This window comes from Ochotona curzoniae, unplaced genomic scaffold, assembly GCF_017591425.1.
Source record: "Ochotona curzoniae isolate NIBS_2020 unplaced genomic scaffold, NIBS_Ocur_1.0 contig_1976, whole genome shotgun sequence".
Classification (NCBI taxonomy): Eukaryota; Metazoa; Chordata; class Mammalia; order Lagomorpha; family Ochotonidae; genus Ochotona; species Ochotona curzoniae.
Window position 1 is genome coordinate 2,351,038 of NW_024465279.1, and position 20,869 is coordinate 2,371,906.

The 20,869-nt window shown below is 36.9% G+C and overlaps 1 protein-coding gene across 1 annotated transcript in view; it reads left to right on the forward strand.

The window, feature by feature from the left end:
* LOC121150029 (disintegrin and metalloproteinase domain-containing protein 5-like) overlaps positions 1–20,731 on the forward strand; it is a 61,475-nt gene extending 40,744 nt beyond the window's left edge. Inside the window, exons 10-15 of the mRNA XM_040970673.1 lie at positions 130–352; positions 11,650–11,736; positions 12,344–12,455; positions 16,042–16,210; positions 17,566–17,601; positions 20,634–20,731. Coding sequence (XP_040826607.1) covers positions 130–352; positions 11,650–11,736; positions 12,344–12,455; positions 16,042–16,210; positions 17,566–17,601; positions 20,634–20,655 — 649 coding nt within the window. The 3' untranslated portion in view covers positions 20,656–20,731. The remainder of the gene's footprint in view (positions 1–129; positions 353–11,649; positions 11,737–12,343; positions 12,456–16,041; positions 16,211–17,565; positions 17,602–20,633) is intronic.
* Positions 20,732–20,869: the final 138 nt, after the last annotated feature.

Below are 20,869 nucleotides of genomic sequence, written 5' to 3' on the forward strand. Positions count from 1 at the left end.
TCACTGAGGAAAAAAAAAGATGATGGAGCTTTGGTTTAAATTAATAAGACATTCTTCTACCTTAACTCTTTCAGAAACTTGTTATTTCAATAAATAACAACATGCTTTGTTTCTGTTTTATGTTTTTAGAGATTTGCTATGTGGCAAACTAGTTTGTATATGGCCACACAAGTCATTTGTATTACGTACAAATTTATCTGTAATTTACACACATCTATATGACGAAATGTGTGTATCAACATATAAACCAGCTGCCAGACCACAAGATCAACCTACTCTCACAACATACAACACAGCACAGGACAGAGATGAAACATTTGTGTCTGACGGCACCATCTGCGGTCCTAATATGGTAATTAGTTATGAAAATGCAATTATAATATTTGTATAATTGTACCCATTTTGAAACCAAGCCAGTCATTTCATTTTCTAAATTTTATATTGTTACACAATACTTGCAAGCATTTTGAAATGTGTAATTCAGTTATATGAAGTGCACAGTGTTTCACAATTATCATAATTATCCTTTTCTGTAACATCCTTTATCTTTTATAACTAAAATTATATACTCAATTTACAATAATTCCCTGTCCTTTTTTCCACCCTTTAGCCATCACCTTTCAGCTTCTCTGTTTTTTATGAATTTGCCTCCTACAAGTATCTCACAGAATTATGCAATATTTTTATTTTGTATTTGTTTCACCCAGATAAAGGCATTTAAACTTTAGGTGCACTACAGCAAAAGTTATAATTTCCCTCCTTTCTGGAAAACTCCTTCCTGAACCCTCTTTTGGGCCAAATTATCTTCTGTATATGAATCACCCATTTTGTTGATGAATATTTATAAATAGTGTCTTTTGAATAATCTGCCCTTACTTATTTTGGATATATGCTCAGAAGTGGAATTGCTGATAGTTCTATTTTAGTTTTGGACTATTCATCATGTTATTTACCACAACATCACTCTACATATTCCTACGGTGTACAAAAGCTTAAAAAAATTCTTCATATTCTGACCAACTTTTTTTAATGTGAGCCATTTTAATGGTTCTAATGGTGTGGCATTTCATTATAGTTTTCATTTGATTTTCCCTACTAATTATTGATTGTTAGCATATTTCCATTGTCTATATTTAAAAAAAATTATTTATTGTACATGTAAGACAGAGTTAGAGTAAGTGAGATCAAAAGAGACAGAGATTTTCCATCCACTGGGTCATTCCCAAATAGCTAAAACAGTTGATGCTAGGATGGTCTAAAGACAAGTGCCAGGTCTCCTGCATGACTGCAGGGGGCACAAGCACCTGGGCTGTCTTCCACTAATTTCCCAGGCACCCATATGGAAAGACAGCATAGTCGGTGGAGCATTTTATATCCTTTGCAGTAAATTTTATATCATTTCCCATTTTGAAAACAAGTTTTTTGTTTATTTATATGAGTTCTTTATATATTTTAGATATCAATCCCTTAGCAAATATTACTTTATTTCTGTGTTGTCTTTTTAAGTCTTTTGTTAGTATATTTTGATGTGCATATACAAAAAAATTATTTTGTGTGTCTGTGTGTGAAACGCAACAGCTTCTTATTGTTGCTAGTGTCCTCATAATAGGTCCATTGCTTCATAATGTATCATTACTGTCTAATAAAGCCTGAAGCTTTTCTTCCTCTGCATTTTCTTTTAAGAATGCTTTAGGCTTGAAGTCTTGAATCTCAGTTTTTGGGCACATTTTGAGTTAATTTTGTATGTGGTGTTCATCCTAGAGCCAGTTGGTAACTAGTTTCTCTAGCACCTTTTATTGTAAAGACTGTCAATTATACCTTGAGTGAATTTGGAAACCTTGTAAAAGTCATTTTATTATAGATGCAAGGCGCTATTTAGTCTCCATTTTCTGTTCCTTTATTTTTCTGTCTTTTTTAAAAAAATATTTTTGCTGCTTTTTATAATTTCATTTTATGATATGGTTCCATAAGCCCTGAGATTTCCCTATTCCCTCCCCAATTCCCTCCCTCCTCACTGAGTTCCCCTATATCATTACTATAGTATAGTTCTTCATACACAGCCATGTTTCCATCATTGTGGGCATGGACAATGGCAGAGTCCAGCAGCCTATTATAAAGATATAGTAAACAGTTTCACTGGGAGTCCATCTTTGGAAGTACAGATTCATATTGCATTGTATCCTCACATCTGGATATTATAGTCTCCATTACGCAGTTACTGTACATCCCTTTAAACGAAAAGCCACAAAACAAAACCAATGACAGGAAGAAAAATAGAAATTTGCAACACCATGAAGTTAAATAACATGCTGCTGACTGACTAATGTGTCACTGAAGAAATGAAAAAGAAAATAAAGGACCTTCTTGAAGAAAATGATGCTACTGTATGATCTGAGTCACCTAAGAATGTAATGAGAAGAAAGTATTTTGAAGAGATGAAACTAATAAAAAAAAACACCAAAATCCATGAGATACAGTTTCTGCTGATTTTTGTTGGTGAAATGTGTCTCCTGTAGGCAAGAAGTAAGTGGGTTTTGTTTTTTAATCCAGTCTACTAATCTGTGACATTTGATGGATGAGTTTAAGTCATGTCCATTCAGGGGTAATAGGAATGGGTGGTAATTTGGTCCTGTCATTTTATCAATGGGCTGTTCATTGATTTAGTCTTGTGTTGTCATTTTACTGGGATGTTCTTCCCATTTGCATTTGGTTTATTGTATACTATTCTTTTTCTCTGTCAAGAGAATATCTTTTGAGCATCCTTTGTAGGGCAGGTTTGGAAGAGGCATATTCTTTTAATTTTTCTTTATTGTGGAAGAATTTTATTTCATTTTCAAAAACAAGGAAAGCTTTGCTGGGTACGTTATCCTAAGGAGTCAATTTTTGGCTTTTGGAATCTGGAATATGTCACTCCATTCTCTTCTGGCCTGTAGAATTTCCTGTTAGAGGTCTCCTGTGAGGTAAATTGCCATTTCCTTTGTAAGTAAATTGATTTTTTTTCATGAGCACATTTAAGGATTTTTCCCTTATGTTCAATTGAAGAGGGTTTGATTATTGTGTGTTGTGGTGAAGTCAACCCTGTTGGGAGTTCTGTGCCACTCCTGGATGCAGTTTCCCAATTCTTTCTCCAGATTAGGAATTTTTCTCTTATTATTTCATTAAATACATTTTTAAAAACCAGCTTCTCTTTCTGCACCTTCTGGATCTCTTATATTTGGCTTTTTAATATTGTCTTTCAGTTCTTGAATAGTTTTTTTTTTTTTTTAGCTTGATCTAGCTCTGTTTCCAGCTTTATCCCCCTAGTGACAGAAATTTCTTTCAATTCTGTGATTTTTTTCTTCTGCCTCCTTCGTTCTATTGTGGAGACTCTCCGCTGTACTTTGCCCTGTTGTATTCTTCATTTCTGATGGATCAGCTTTCATTTGATTTATCTTCAGTGCAACATATTCCTTGAAATCCTTGGATGCATGCTTTACATGCTTCTCATTGTAGATAAGAAGCTTTATAACAAGTGTTATGAACTCTGTATCACCCATCTTCCCGATGTTTTTCTCTGTGAACTCTGAGGTTGGCAAACAGTTTTGCTACTTTGCAGGGGGAGATTTCAGTCATATTCATTGTGTCTTTGTCTCTTTTTTTGCTCTTAGTCATTGTACTTCTAGTTAGCAGATTCTTGTCCTTGGAGCAGGTTTCTAAACTGTGTCACCCACAGGTCTACAGTTCGAATTTACTTATTAAAGTTGGTATACAGCTATTTGTTTGCAGTCACTTGTGCCACTCCCTCCAGTGAGTTCTAGGTCTGGGTTCTTAGTTTTCCACCATGGTCTCTGTAGCTCAAACTCCTGGCTCATCACTCTCCACCTCCTGTGATACTGTGCTGAGACTGCACCGTTATCTGTACAACCTTTCTTCCACTTTCAGTTCAAGCATGTCCCAGGATTAGGTATAGGTAGGTTATTGTTGGTGGTGATCTTGCCGGAACCTTTTGTCTGTTAAGTCAACATTTGCAAGACATTGTAGTTGGTATTATTTTCCTGTGGGGCCAGTGCAATGCACAAAACTCAGTGAGTTTGCTCTCTGCTCAGTGCACGTGCAGCTCACTCTTGTCCCTGCATTCTTAAAGTTTTCCCATACTGTACAAAATAACACCTGATGTGCCACTGCTAGAGTTCTTGATTTGCTGGCCATCATGTTGGAGGGCTACCATGACTTATCTTGGATAGAACCTGTAGGATGCCACGTTGCAGTTCACTGATCCAGAAATGAGTTTACTCCCAGCTCACTGCATGCACAGTACTGTCCATAGCCTTTGCCTTTTTAAACAAAGTGATGCCCAATTTGGCTCTAAGGGGTGGACTGGGCAGTGAAATTCACTCTGTTTCTGCACTGCCCATCTGGGATCTACTGCTTTGTCTCTGCTCCTAGTCAAATAAAAAAGACAGGTGGGAGGGAAACTTCTTTTTCTGGGTTTATTCCCTGATCGCCCAGTGAAAGTCCCTTCCCGCGTTGTGGCTGGTGAAGTTCTGGCTGCCACTGCAACTCAAACGCTGCTCGCTGAATGCTGCTGGGGTATCAATCACTGCAGCGCTACACTGTTGTGTCTGCTGCTTTCCTATGTCTGTCAGTCTCAGGTGCCCCTGTACTGTTTTTCTGGAAGGCGCCTTCTCTGGTTCACGCTTACCAATGTTTCTCCTTCTGTTTTAGCATGTCTCTATTCCACCATCTGATTCTCCCATTTTCCATTCTTTTCTATGTTTCTCTAAGTGCCCATCTGTTTATGTAAGTGGAGCATTGAAGATTTTGAAATTGAGGAATATAAATTTGCCAACCTTCTTTTTCAAGATTGTTTGGGCTGGTTAGGATTTCATGAATTGCACGTTGATTATTTTATCCCCCTGCTGCTGAAAACTCAGTCTCTATTTCTAGTGCCAAGTGAAAAATAATAAGGCTTGTGGCAAAGGAAAGGGAATGCTTAATCTAACCATAGATGAGGATGAGGGCTGACTGACACTTGAAGAACTACAGTCCTGCTTAGTGAGAACAGTCTGAGGTTCCTGAGGAAGCTAGAACAGATACTGGGCTGCTGACCCAGGTTCTAAAGCCAACTCTGCATCTGCTGACAGAATGTGGATGTCAGTGCAATCCTTCTGGACACTTGCGAGGAGTTGCAAACAAAGCAGCTCCAGAACATTGTATGTCTGAGAGCTGAAAGAGGCAAAGGATCATGTTAAGATATTTCAGCGTTTCAGTAATCAAAATGAAACCCACTCAACCAAGCCAGTATTATCATGCTCTCCATTTTCTGTAACACTTGCATTTTGTTGCAACAAATTGAAGCCTCTGGCAATGCTGAATGGGGAGGGCCAGATTACTTAGGGATTGCAGCTGGATTTCCCTAGGCTTGTTTCTAAAATCCACGAGCATACATTACTTCTTTGAACACACTCACTTTTTCGTCACAAATTCAGATGTTTGTTTTTGTTCATAAGAATGTGAAAAGAATGGTATATGTTGGCCTGATTACACTATTACTTTGCTGAGTTAATTTACTAGTGGTAAGGTTTTCTTGTTTCTGGTGAAATTTTTATTGTACATGTCAGATCATGGTATATGGAAAAGATATTTTTACTCCTTCCTTTCCAAATTGGATATGACTTCTTTCTGTAATTTACCTAATACCTCTGTCTGAACCTTCCTGTGTTACACTGAAAAGAAATGGGGGAAGCAGCAGCTATCTTTGTCTTATTCAGTTTTAATGGAAAATCTATAATTTATAATTTTTCATCATTAAGTATTAAATATGTATCTCCTTATGTTGAAGTGATTTCCTAATTTGTTTTTAAATCATGAAAATATTTTGCATTGTGGCAAATTCTTATTTCTTAACTGCTGTGGATCTTTTGTGAAAATATGGACAGTTACAAAGTATCTTTTGATCATGCAGCAGGTAATAGGATTGACTCTTTTCTGGTAAGGCTGCTCATTGGCAGTTAGTTTTTGAGTCTTGTCAAAAGCTATGACAATGCTTACCCCATACATTTTATTTAAAAACCATAGTTTTTTTTCTTTCCTTGTTTAACTTTGTGTCATGTGATTAATTCATATTCTTTGAATTTGAATTAATAACTTAGATTCCTTACATCCTCAATGCAAAAGATTCTGGTAAATTTTTATTCATTGTGTTGTTGTCTGCAAATTGTCTAATCAGTATTAACTTAAACTCTGAATGTTGCACCTGCAAGATTAATTCTTTAATTCAATAGTTAAAATTGCTTGGTTCAACTTGTTCTTGTTGGCACAGTGAAAGCCCTCATTTCTCTTCTGAATTTCAGAGAATTGGCATTTGTCATACTTTGGAGAAAATTAAAATACATCTGGTGGATGAGGCGCTTACATGGCTAAGATAATTTGATGCCATTATCAGTAATGTAAGAATGGAGACTGGCAAAATTCTTTCTTTGGTGCTATAGAAAGCATTATTTACTATGAGTTTGTTCAAAGTTTCTTTTGGAGGAAGTAAATATGATGAAGTCAAGAGTTTTAACAATTTTCTAGATGTTTTCAATACACTTTTGTGTCAGATCTACCATACTAGTAACAGTGATAAAATTTATATTAATTACTTGAAAACTTAGCCTGAGATAGTTGAATTTCTTTGGTATAACAGTTCATAATATGTACTTCATAAACTATTATCTAGTTAAGAAATATGAAGAACACCAAGTCTAATCTTGGCTAGAATCCTTATGGTTTATAATGGAACAAATCTTTTCTGCTTTACAATAGTTGTTTCTGGAATCTCTTGGCACCATTTGGTTCAAAATCATCCAGAAGAAAAAGAAATTGAATCTGAAATCAAATATATGAAAATTCAAAATTAGGCTTTATAAAGAAGTTGTGACTATGTGATGAAAAATAACCATAGGCGACAGATCCTTTAATAAACCTGATAGAATGAGAGCTAACATAAACAAGGGAGAAAGTTGTAACATGATAGCTCTGCTATGAATGTACAACTTGGGTTCAACATGGTGGCATAACAAGCTGTTGTCCATCTACTGTGAAGATATCCCATGTGGGCACCATATAGTGTCCCAGTGGCTCCACTTCCAGTCCAACTCTCAGATTATGTTCCTGGAAGGCAGTGGAGAATGGCTCAAGTCTTTGGACCTCTGCATGCTCATGGCTCATGGCTGCTAGTTGGCTTAGATGTGAAAGTTGTGACCATTTGGGAAATGATCTAGAGAATGGAGACCTCTTTCTCTGTTTTTCCTCTCTGTGTAAAATCTACCGTTCCTTTCAAATAATACTGAATAAATATTTAATTCACAAAATCAAATAGCTTGTAAAAGAACTACTTTTTTTTGTTCAAAGTACAATTATTAACACCTCTATACTCTGAGAATATTGTATAAAAGGTAAAGAAGTGTCGTGTAGTATTTGTGTTAACAATTTAATCCACACCAAGTTTCATTTGCACATTAAGAAACCAAATAAAAAATTTAAATTGGTGTGGAACTAGTCATTCATACAATCACATTTCATAAATTATCTTAAAATAAGCTTACCACAGTCAACACTAAGAGCTTAGCATTTAAAAAATTTTTTTAAGTTTCACTATTTTATGACACAGATCTATAGGCTCTGGTATTTCCCTTCCTTTCTTTGCTGATCCCCTAGCACCCACTAATTCCCCCTATATTGTTTCAATAGTATAATCCTTCAAAATCATTCCCAAGGTTATCATTCTGCTATTTAAGCATATCTTGACAATGAAGGCGTGGACAATGACAGCAAATCTAGCATCCTATAGTCAAGATATGCTTAACAGTTTCATTGGGAGTCCATCTTTGACTTGGAAGTAGAGATGCACACTATATTGTATCTTCACATATGGATATGATAACCTCTGTTACACAGTTACTATACATCTCCTTAAACAAAAAGCTATAAAATAAAATCAACAACAAGAAGAAAAATGGGAAATTAACAACATGAAGTTAAATAACATGGTACTGAATGCCCAATTTGTAGCAGAAGAAGCAAAAAGAAAATCGAAAACCATCTTGAAGAAGATAATGCTACTGCATGACCTATGAGTCAGTGAAGAAACTGATAATATTGTTGAGGGATGGTGCGATAGCCTAGTGCCTAAAGTTCTCATCTTTTGTGCACCAGGATTCCATATGGGTGCCTATTCTAATACCAGCTGTTCCACTTCACATGCAGCTCCCTGCTTGTGGCCTGGGAAAACAGTTGAGGATGACCCAAAACCTTTGGATTTTGCATCTGCATGGGAGACCCAGAAGAATCATCTAGCTCCTGAATTTGGATTGGTTCAGTTTTGGCTATGGCAACCACTTGAGAAGTGAACCAGTGGATAGAAGATATTTTTCCTCTCTGTTTCTCCTTCTTGCTATATATATGCCTTTCCAATAAAAATAATATACTTCTGCACCTCCTCAACTGTTGACATATGCCTTGTTAGAGTTATAAGGCAGTTTGGACTATTCCTAAAATCTGCCAAGTTCAGTAAAAATTATGCTTCAACACTATAAACTGCTAAATACAAAAATGAAAATAGACACGAGGCAGCTGAGTAGTACCCTATAGGCATTTTAAGGTGTATAGCAGCCGGTTGTGTATAAACTAAAATTGAAATGTCAATGAATTAGCCACAGGAGGTGGTTAAGAACTTGCATTTTCTTTTTTTTTTAAAGATTTATTTTATTATTTTTATTGGAAAGGCAGATATACAGAGAGGAGAGACAGAGAGGAAGATCTTCCGTCCGATGATTCACTCCCCAAGTGACCACAACGGCCGATACTATGCCAATTTGAAGCCAGGAGCCTCTTCAGGGTCTCCCACGTGGGTGCAGGGTCCCAAAGCTTTGGGCCATCCTCGACTGCCTTCCCGGGCCACAGGCAGGGAGCTGGATGGGAAGCAGGGCTGCAGGGATTAGAACCAGCGCCCATATGGGATCCTGGTGGGCGTGCAAGGCAAGGACCTTAACCACTTGCGCCACAGCGCCGGGCCCAGAACTTGCATTTCCTAACATATTGGTCACTCGATACCGTGTCAATTAACTCCATAGTGTTGTAAATTGTTGTTGTTAATGTTATGTTGTGGCTTTTCATTGGCTGGGATGATATTCTGCCAGCTCTGCTTTCAGACCAGAGATGGTCTTCCCCAAGAAACCGTTGAATTTATCTGGACAATAAGATGTTGGACTCTATGCATGGTCAATGTTTGTAGTGAAGGAATCATGACTAGATTTGCAACAAGGTGGAGGAATCCACCATAGGGGGAAGGTTTGGGGAGGGGTTGGGTGAATCCTAGAGCCTTTGAAACTCTGTCATAAAATGAAATGAAATAAAAATGTGAAAACAAACAAACAAACAAAAAACAGTAAATATTTTCAGAATTGATGAAGAAATAAAATATTAAAGGAAGGATAAAAATAATATACATCTTCAAAAAGAGTGTATTTTGAAACTCATAATTTTTTTTACATTTTTAAAAAATTATGAGAGTTTTGTAGGTTCTGAGATTTCTCTTACTTTCAAAGCCTCCATCCCATTGGTTAATACAACAGTATGGTTTTTCATAAACAGCCATAAATCCAATATTCTGCTATTTAAGTGTATCCTGATATTACAGACATGAACACTGGCAGAAAGACCATCCTCCTTTTGTCAAGACGGAGGCACAATAAATATTACTGAAGATCCTTGCAAAGCAGCCAAAGCCTTTGCCAACCTCAGAGTTAACTGAGCAATACATTGAGGTAATGGGAGATACAGAATTCAGAAAACTCATTATTAAGCTTCTTATCCACATTGAGAAGCACATACAGCAGTTCAAGGAACTTAAGAAATATGTCGCACAGAAAATAGCAACACTGAAACAAAATCAAGCAGAATTATTGGAGAAGAAGGATACAATAGAGCAAATTAGACGAAAGCCTCAAGAATAGAATGCATGTAGAAGAAAGAATCTCAGAATTGGAAGATATGTCTTGCTACAATGTGGAAGAGATGGAGCTGGGTCAAGCTAAAGCAGGTATTCAAGAATTAAGAGACACTGTTAAAAGGCCAAATTTAAGAGTTATGGCAGTTCCATGAGGCTCAGAAAGGGAAGCTGGGTTTAAAGATGTATTCAATGAAATAATAAATGAAAATTTCTCTGACTTAACGAATAGGGAACCAATATACAGGAAGGGCACAGAAACACAAATAACGTTGACCAAGAACAATTTTCATCATGACGTATCATGATCAAGCTCTCTTAAGTTGGACATAAGGAAAAGATCTTTGGATGTGTACACAACACACAAAAAATCAATTGGCATATAGCAAACGCACAGTAAGACTCACAGCTGACCTCTCAGAGGAAATTCTACAGGCCAGAAGAGAATGGAGCAACACATATCAGATTCTAAGAGGAAAAAATTGTCATCCCGGAATAACATATCCAGCAAAGCTTTCCTTTGTCTTTAAAATGAAATAAAATTCTTCCAGAGTATAGAAAAGCTCAAAGAATTCACCTCCCCTAGATATGCCCTACAAATCATATTTAAAAATGTTCCCTTGACAGAGAAAAGGAATGTGGAAGCAAATGTGGAACATGCCAGTTATTCTGAGGACCACTCATAACTATTTGGGTTGGAATCTGTAGGATGACAAGTCAGTATTCTTTTTTCCGTGGCACCAGTACCTTACATTGGGCCAGAATTGAGTTTACTCTTGGCTTAGTGCGTGTATAGCTCACTCTTGTCCCTCTGGCCCTGCCACCTTTGCCACAGTGCACAAAATTTCATGCAATGTGGCACTGGTGGGGTTGGCCCGTGAAATCCACTCTGTTCCTGAATTGCAGTTGAGATCTACCGCTCTGTCCCTGCTTGTGGTCAGATATAACGAATCAGCAGGACAGACAGTTCTTTACCGTGGTTCACCTCCTAATCTCCTGGTGAACTCCTCTTCCAACCTGGTTGTGGGCTGAGCTCTGATGACCAATTGCTAATAACTGCTGGGGTATTGTCACTGTAAAGCCTCTCCATTTTTTCTGCCTACCACTAATTCTTTGACATAGTTCCTGGGTATAATTGTTAAGCACAAATTTGTTATCTTTATGATAATGCTTTGATAACTACATGTAAAAAAAGCAGATTTATGTGTCACATCTTTTCATTTTAAACATATGGAATGCATGAATCTTCCTTCCTCTTGAGATAAAAGGAATTGACCTCAAGTCTCCATGCCAGGCTGTTCTGAGTCTTCATTTCCACATATTCTAACATTAGTATAAGTAAAAGGCAAAACACATCCAAATCCACTTCAGGACATTCTCAATTCCAGTCTAATAGTCATAGGTGAGCATAGGATATTTATCTTCCTCAAAGCACATCTAGCACCAAATACAAAGAAAACAAAACAACATGTAGTTCTGTATATGTGATTACATCTTCAAAATCTGAAGATCCACAGTTTATTCAACACAGTCACAGTATTTGCTTATATTAATGGACTTTTTGTGCTTATTATGAGCAATCTGAATCCTGGGATTTAAAAAAAACTCACACATTAGTTATGTATTTAATACTACTGCTCAGCTGACATTACTTCTCATTTCCTTTTGTTTTATTCTAGATATGTATCAACTTTGCTTGTAGAGTAGTCAATTCACTGCACAATACAAAACTTTGTGAAATGTCGGACCATTGTGGTGGTAACGGGGTAAGGAACTGTAGTGATTATTTTAAGCTCTATGAACAGTTGGGAATTTTTAAAGAATGGTTTGAATCATTCTTTAAAATGATTGGGTCCTTTTTTATGCTCTGCGGTATTACCAACCTGAGATTTCTATTTTTAATTTCATATTGCTTTGGTCCTGCAGATAAAAACATTTAATAACTCTACAGAGTGGGTGGAATATAAGATGCAGGATTGTAGGCATCGTCCTATAGGAAGAGCGGTGCTTTCCTGTAACACAGAGAAAAATTAATGAAATCTATTAGGGTTCTCTTGCTGTCTTACTATGTAGAATCAGACTAAAAGCTGGAAAGTAGATGGCAATTATTGAGACATTGTGTTGCTAATGATTATTGTGGGGGATGCCATGTGAGGGGATACAGCTTGAATTTTTTTTTTTTAACAAATTGATTGACAACATAATCTTGAGCTGCTTTCCAAACCATGGACAACTGCAAGAACAAAATTGACAAGTTCTCCATGTAGGATACACTCCATAGCATGGAATGTTAACTATGAAGTATGTATATACTGTGTACTAAGTCTTTATGAAAAGATATGGTGCAGATAAAAATCATCATTATTATTATAGATTTGCAACAATTTTAATCACTGCCATTGTAAGAAAGGATTTGCTCCTCCTAACTGTACAGCAAAACCAGGAGAGTTTGGCAGTGTTGATGACGGTCATTTCCAGGCAGGCGGTGAGTCTCCTTAATTCTTTCTGGACAGAATTAACATGATTTATTAACAAATAGTGTACCCATTATTAGTAGCATTAAAAGTATATATTTGATCACTTGTAATGGCAATGTTCTGTTAAATTGTTGTCTAATATAATCCTTGGCTAAAATAGTGTCAATAGTCATGTTATATGAAGTCCTTAACATGTTTCAAGCTGTTTTTTTTTTTTTTCCTTCTTAAGTACATCTGTAATTTACTTCCAAGACAGTATGGCTGCTGCAAAGTATTTTGAGATCAACTATGCCACAGCAAACTGGGAACAAATAGGTAGCATTTGCTGATTTTATAAGAAATTGGAGCTCCCGCCCCCCCAGGAAGGGGGAAGATAACCATCCCACCACCACCTCCTTTTAAGACTTTAAAGGTTCTGAAACTCTTGGATAGACTTATGTGCATGTCCATAGTGATCTACTTTTAGATAGATAGCATACAACTGCTTAAGTCTGTTTCTTGCTAAAAATAAAGTACAATGACTCTGGATCTAGCACTATCTGCAGACGTTATTTTCATGTAACAATGTGAAAATTGAGATTTATTTGACTTCTATGATTGGTTCTGTAATGCTGGTAGAAGACTAGTAGTGGGTTATTATGTGCATTCAGGATTTTTTTTAATTAATAATATGTGCATTTATAGAACTGAAATGTTGTTCTGGGATAATGTTGATAAAAGTATTCTCATCACATACAGAATCTCTGGCATTTTTTTTTCATTTTTCTATTAATATTATTGTCATTTTGTGACACAGTTCTCTAGGAATTTCCCATGCCCCCTCCTTATATCTCTGCCCACCCCCCCATGGCACTGAGTTCTTATATATCATTTCTATGGTATAGTTCTTCATGAACAGTCATAAATCCATAATTACAGGCACGGACAATGGCAGATATATTGTCAAGATGTATTTAACAGTTTTCCTGGGAGTCCATCTTTGATTTGGAAGTAGAGATGCGTACTGCATTATATCCTCACATCTGGATATGATAATCTCTATATATCCTCTTAAATGAAAAACCTCAAAGCAAAATCAACACGAAGAAGAAAAAGAGAAAACTAAAATGCCATGAAGTTAAATAATATGCTACTGAATGACTAATGTGTCGCTGAAAAATAAGACAGAAGAAAATGATTGCAACTGTATGATCTATGAGGCAGTGAAGAATTTAATGAGAAAAAAAAGTGGTTTTGAAGAAATGCAATTTAAAATAAAAACATCAAAATCCATAAAATCTATTTTCCACTAATCTTGGTTGGTGAGATGTGTCTCCTGTAGGCAAGAAGAGATGGGTTTAATTTTTTTAAATCCAGTCTGCTAATCTGTGATGTTTGATTAATGCATTTACACCATTTACAATTCAAGGTTAATATAAATAGCTGGTAATTTGGTCCTGTCATTTAAGCAATGGGTTGTTCATTAATTCAGTCGTCTGCTGTTCTATTGGGAAGTTCTTCATATTTGCCTTTTGTTTTGGTGGATGCTATTATTTATCTCTGTCAAGAGAACATCTTTAAGTATCCTTTGTGGGGCAGGTTTGGAAAAGGCATATTCTTTTCGCTTTTCTTTACTGTGGGAGAATTTTATTTTGTTTTCAAAGACAGAGGGAATTTTTTGCTTTTAGAATCTGGAATATGTTTTTTCCATTCTCTCCTGGCCTGTAGAATTTCCTGGAAGAGGTCAGCTGTGAATATAATTACCATTCCTTTATATGTCGGTTGATTTTTTTTCACAAGCACTTTTGAGGATCTTTTCCTTATTTTTGGTTGAAGAGAGATTGATTATTACGTGTTGTGGAGAGGATTGCTTTTGTTCTACCCTGTTGGAAGTTTTGAGCTCCTCGTGGGTGTTGTTTCCCAATTCTTTCTCTGGATTAGAGATGTTTTCACTTATGATTTCAATGAGTACATTTTTAAACCTAGCTTCTCTTTCTGCGCCTTCTGGAACTGCGGTAACTCTTATATTCGGCCTTTTAGTAATGTCTCTTAATTCTTGCATACCTGTTTTAGCTTGATCCAACTCTACTTCCAGTTTTTTGTTGGTTCTCACTTTGTAGCAAGACATACCTTCCAATTCTGAGATTCTTTCTTCTACATGCATTCTATTCTTGAGGCTTTCGTCTGAATTTCTAATTTGCTCTATTGTATCCTTCTTCTCCAATAATTCTGCTTGATTTTGTTTCAATGTTGCTATTTTCTGTGCGACATATTTCTTAAGTTCCTTGAACTGCTGTATGTGCTTCTCAATGTGGATAAGAAGCTTAATAATGAGTTTTCTGAATTCTGTATCTCCCATTACCTCAATGTATTGCTCAGTTAACTCTGAGGTTGGCAAAGGCTTTGGCTGCTTTGCAAGGATCTTCAGTAATATTCATTGTGACTTTGTCTCCTTTTTTGCTCTTGGTCATTATATTTCTGGTTAGCAGATTCTTGTCCTTGGGGCAGGTTTCTAAGCTGCATCATCCACAGGTGTACACTTTCATTTTACTTATTGCAGTTGGTACATTGTGCTTTGTTTGCATTCTCTTGTGCCACTCCCTCCAGCAATTTCCAGGTCTGGGTTCTTCAGTTAGACTTCCACCATGGTCTCCGTAGCCCCAGCTCCTGGCTCACCACTCTCCACCTCCTATAATTCCATGGTGAGTCTTCAGCACTGTCTGTACAAACTTTCTCTCACTTCTGGTTGGAGGAAGTCCCAGGATTAGGGAGACACCAGGTGTCCTAAGTAGCTAGGTTTTTGGTAGTATTGATCATCACAGAACCTGCTGGCCATAAATCTGAGGTCCACATGAACCTATTTTGAATTGTAAGATGCCAAGGTTGGTATTATTTTCAATGTAGGACCAGTACAATACACTGAGCTCAGTAATTTTACACAGGCGCAGCTCACTGTTATCCCTGCACTGTCAAAGCCTTTGCCATCCTGTACAAAATGGCACCTGATGTGCCACTCATGGAGTTCTTGATCTGTCAGCTGTTAGGTCTAGGGCTACCAGGATGTATGTTGAGTGGAACCTGTAGGATGCTACTTTGTTGCAATGCACTGAACCCGCAGTGAGTTCACTCTCAGCTTAGTGCTTGTGTCATCCTGTCCCATAGCCTTTGCCTCCCTACAGAAGATGGCACCCACTTTGGCTCTAGCCAGGGTCTGGGCTTGAAATCCACCCCGTTCCCACACTACTTGTTTCGCATCTACTGCTCTGTCTCTGCTCCTGGTCAAATCAAACAAACCAGTAGGACAGGCATTTATTTGCCTGAGTTTATCACCTGAGCTCCTGATGGAGCTAGCTTGCCTGTGGAGTTCAGATCACTGCTTGCTGACTTCCACTGGAGAATCTGGTCACTGCAACATCACACCATTGTCTTTGCTGTTTCTCTGTGTCTGTCAGGCTCCAAGTGTTCTACTGTATCAGTCTGTTCTCCCCTATTACTGGAATGTGTCCTCTGTGATTCACCTTAGTTAAGAGTTCTCTGTCTGTTTAGACATTGTCTTACCCTATTCTGTCATCTTGATTCTCTAGCATAATTTTAAATTGCTATTTTCCATTGTAGGGAGAAGTGATATTGTTGGAAGGCATGCTGTTTTTAAAAAAAAACAGTTGCATCTCATTTTATATATTTCCCTGCCTGTGTTTATAATTGTTGGAGCTGTCTTACTGAAACAGAATAAAATAAAAGAGATATGGTACAGAGGAGATACTGAAAGTGACGGAAGTGACAGGTAAACTGAAAGTGGAATTATTCCTTTCTCATCAGTAGTAATCTAAAGCTATAAGTAGTTTCATAATAAAACTAATAGTAGTATAAGAAGATGCCCAGAGACACGTGTGAAGTTGACTTGGATGTTCAACCTGTGTTTTTTCAGTATCATTTATTACTAAATCTACCCAATTTGTGTTCTGAATCGTTATTGGGAAAGGTTAACCTGGAGGTTCACTTATTTAGTGTGTTTGCTCTTTCCCTCTCTAAAAATAACCATGTTGTATACAAGATAAATGAGACTTGGTTGGAGTATATTTCAAAGAAGTTTGAAAAAAGAAATTGATAAATGTAAGTTCTCAGCAATTGGTTTCTTTTATGAACAACTGCTTTCCTAAATATTGATGATGTCAGTTTGTAAACTCATTTCTTCACTGGAAATAATTTATGCAGTAAATAATATCAGGGTAAGAGAATACGAAGCAACACTATAGAAAAAAAATGTGTAAGAAAATTTCATTTAGCTTTAGAAAACTTTAAGTATAAAATCGTACATGTTATAAAAATTATAAATAATTTCATCCTTTATGATTATTCTCCATTAGTTCTATGAAATGATAATCATCTTAATACAATAAAACTTTGAATATAATTGTTAATGAAAGTTTCATATTATTTATAATCATTGAAGCTATAAGTATTAAAGCTTCATATAGAACCTCTATTCCTAATTTGTACTAATTTCCAAACAATTCACTCCTAGTTTTAACTTTCAACAACTGATGTAAAGAACATAAATATGTCTTATGAGATGGAGAAAGAAATACATAGAGAGATACACTATCTGAAAATTTAAGTACTATTTTATGGTTTTGTCTTAATTGAGTATAAGGAATTAGGCATACCAAGGAAAAAGAGGCCCAGGCTATACAACTGTGGGCATACAACATAAATGAATGAATACATATAAAAGGAAGATTAAGGGAACCAATCGAATAGCAAGTGCTTAATGATATTTTTTTAAAGATTTACTTATTTTTATCGAAAAGCAGATATACAGAGAGAAGGAGAAACAGAGAGGAAGATCTTCTATCTGATGATTCACTCCCCAATTAGCCTCGATGGCGTAGCTGAGCCCATCTGAAGCCAGGAGCCAGGAGCCTCTTCCAGGTCTCCCATGTGGGTGCAGGGTCCCAAGGCTTTGGGCCATTCTCAACCACTTTCCCAGGCCACAAGCAGGAAGCCGGATGGAATTTTAAGTCATTGGGAAGAAATATTAATTTGAATAGAGCTTTATTTGAAAGTAGTGCTTCAAGTCACCTTTTAATTTGGGGGATTTAAAATTTCCTAAGTGGAAAAATTTTATCTATGTTATAGGTCAAAAACAGAAGAAAGCGGCTCCTCCATTTCACAGTGAGTATAGAACAATGTGTTGAACTGTTTTCCTTGGTATGTTTTCAGTATTGTTTAGGGTCATATAAAAATGATTAGTTTGAATCAAAAATATATTCATAATATTCCCAATGATACTTTATGGAATTCATCTTAGTGATAGCTCAGCTTTTATGAAGGACTTTTGAGCATACAAACTAGGATGCTTGTTCATTCATTTTCTTTCTCTTCCTGCCACTCTTCTTTTCTCCTTGCCCCTCCCTTTCTTCCTCTTTCCTCCTTCCTTCCTTGTTTTGTCCACTCATTTGTTCCTTCCTTCCTGTCCCTCTTCGAGGCCAAAACTTAATTCATTTTTATTTATGCGATACACTTTTACATTAATTCCATTAAAACACAAAGCCAGTTTGCTGAATTCAAAGTAGGTGACATAACAATAGTTTCATCAATATGTAACTCACAGGGTCTGTACAGCTTTGTTAATGTAATTTAAATAATCATGACAGAGTTATTGCAAGTTATAGGTTGGCTGTGGTTCATTTAAATGGTAATTTACAATGGAAATTAATTTTATAAAACTTAACCTACATTTATGTCTCATTTATAGGCACTTGGCCTTTTAGCTAGCCAATGAATGCTTATTCCATTCTTCCATCTTACAAAAAAAAAAAAAAAATGGTGCATCGGTTGCAGGGGCCCAGAGACCTGAGCCATTCTCCAATGCCTACCCAGGCTGTATGTGCTATTGTGATTGGAGGAGTCAGGAAATGATGTATGCCCGTATGGGATGTTGTTGCTGCTGGAATATGATTAGTCCACTATGCCAGCATGCAGACCCCTGTGGTGTTTTTTTTTTTTAAGTTTCTGAAGATTGGATTATGGCTTTAATAGGTGGTCTATCTTAGAGTAGGTTTCATGAACTGATGGGGAAAAACGTGCCTTCTTCAACCATGGGATAAAAATTTCTATAGATACATGGATTAAGTCTGTCATTTCCTGGTTGAATTTCCTGGTTGATGACAGTGGACTATGTTTTGATAGTAATGAAGGTTCCCCATTATTGTTGTATCGGAGCCCATTTTCCCCTTAATTTCCATTGGCAATTGTTTAAATAACCAGGTGCACTGGCATTTAGTGCATATAGATTTACAGTCACAGCTTTTTATTCTTGAATTGATCTCTTCATATTATGTAGCGCTCTCGCTTCTCATTTTTTGGTTAAAAATTTTTATATTAACATGGTTGCACCTACCTATTCTTTCTCTTTCTGTTTGATATCTTTTCACCTTCAGTCTATGTGAGTGTGAGAGTATGATTGCCGATGTGTCTCTTGACCCTCCCTCGCACCTCCTTAGCAATCAGAAGAAACGCATGGATCTTGCTTGTTTAAAAACCCATTCAGCCAGTCTATATCTGTTGATTGAAGAGTTTAGGCCATGGGTCATTTGTATTCAGGGATATTATTGAAAGACTGCAACTTTTGCCTAACGATTTTCATTGTTTTCTTTTTATTTCCTTCTTACATGGACTAAGAGATTTTCTACCTTCCATTCTATCACTGGTGACTCTCATTCCCCGTTTCCGTGTGTTGCACATCCTCATGTGTCTGGCTTGTTGGATGATGACACATTCTTTTCTGTTTTTGAAGAAGGTCTTTATTTTGCTTTTATGTGTAAATGAGAGCTTTGCTAAGTGTGGTATTCTGAGTTTCAATACCTGGATTTGATCTCCCCGTTCTCTCCAATGTGCAGGGTTTCTGATGAGCAATCTGCTGTATATGTCTGATCAGGGACCCTAAAACTGTCTTTTTTCCTCAGGCGTTATTAACGTGGGGGTGTCTCAGCCATACACCTCCCACCCGGGGAATGGGGTGCGGCGATGGCATTCCCTGGAACACTTGTCCTTACATTAGCAATCAAGCACAGCCTTATATAGGGTGGGTCCAGAAAAACAAGCCTTAGGGTAGTAACAGTATTTTTATTGGATTTAAGTATCTACCACATGAGCCTAGCCAGTCAGTACAACTGTCACGTACTTTGCCATGTGGCACTGTGTGGCCCACCACAACTTACAACTTACGTAACTCACCCGAATTCTGGAGTAGTTTACTACCAGACTATCACAAGATTATCACAAGATGGGTGTGGGCTAGGACAGGCCGGGGCAGGAGGTGATAGTTACTGGAAAGTACTCAAATTACCGGAAGAGGCTGAGGGGAGGGAGACAACCGGAGAGCACAGCCTGCTGTGAACTGCACGGAGTCTCAAGGTGCCCCCAAGGAGAAAAGTCTCAAGGCATGTGCCAAAACCAAGCTGGAGGGTGGGGGCGTGTCTTGAGTCTCTAGACATGCCATGTTATTGAGCAGTCTCTCACCAGAAGCTGAGCAGATGTAATAGCTCTACAGTGGGATTTCATAGCGTCCAGAACCATGACATTAAAAAATTCATTATTTGTAAATTATTCAGTCTTGAATATTCTTTTCCAACAGCAGGAAATGGACCAAGAGAACTGATGATTTTAAATGATTTTTTCACATCCCTTCGGCCATGTTTCCGTGTTTTTAGAGTAATGTCAGTTATTTTGCTCATTTTTAAAATCGGTAATTTCTGTTCTTGCTGCTGATTTGTTAGTTATAATTGCTATGTATTCATCTTTTATAATCAGATGGTTTGCAAATTTTTCCACCCATGCTATGCCTTTTTCTTTACTATTTCTTTATCATAATGACGATTTTATATTTAAATGACTCTATTTATTTATTTATTGCTTATGACCTGAACTACTTACAAGGCACTTTGCTTATTGAAGTCATTAAGTCTCAAATATGGGTATATAAACACTTGGGATATTTTCCTAAGCATCTTCTACAAAAGTATTTATAATTAAGGCAAGTGTGATTTTTTTTTTCCTGGCACTAATTTGAATCATTTTCATCTTTTCATTTCAATACACTTATAAATTTTATAATAATTAAATTACAAAGATGTTACTCGGAACAAAAAGGAAACAGAGTCCCACTGACATTTTGCTCTATTGTGTTTTGTTTCCTCCTACAGCGACAATCTCTCACCACCTTGAATGTTAATCCGAGGAGCAGATGCTTACCAGTGCAGCATCAGAAATGACCTAAATCAAGAAAAAAAAAAAAGTTTAATCCTTTCTGCCTCATCTCTGCTCTCACCACTGAGTGTTTTGACTCCTGCAATAATAAATTCTCTCTGCCTCATCCTCCCGTGGAAGGACAATGCCTTCTGTCTCTGTCCAGTCCCAGATTTTTCCCACACTTACAAAC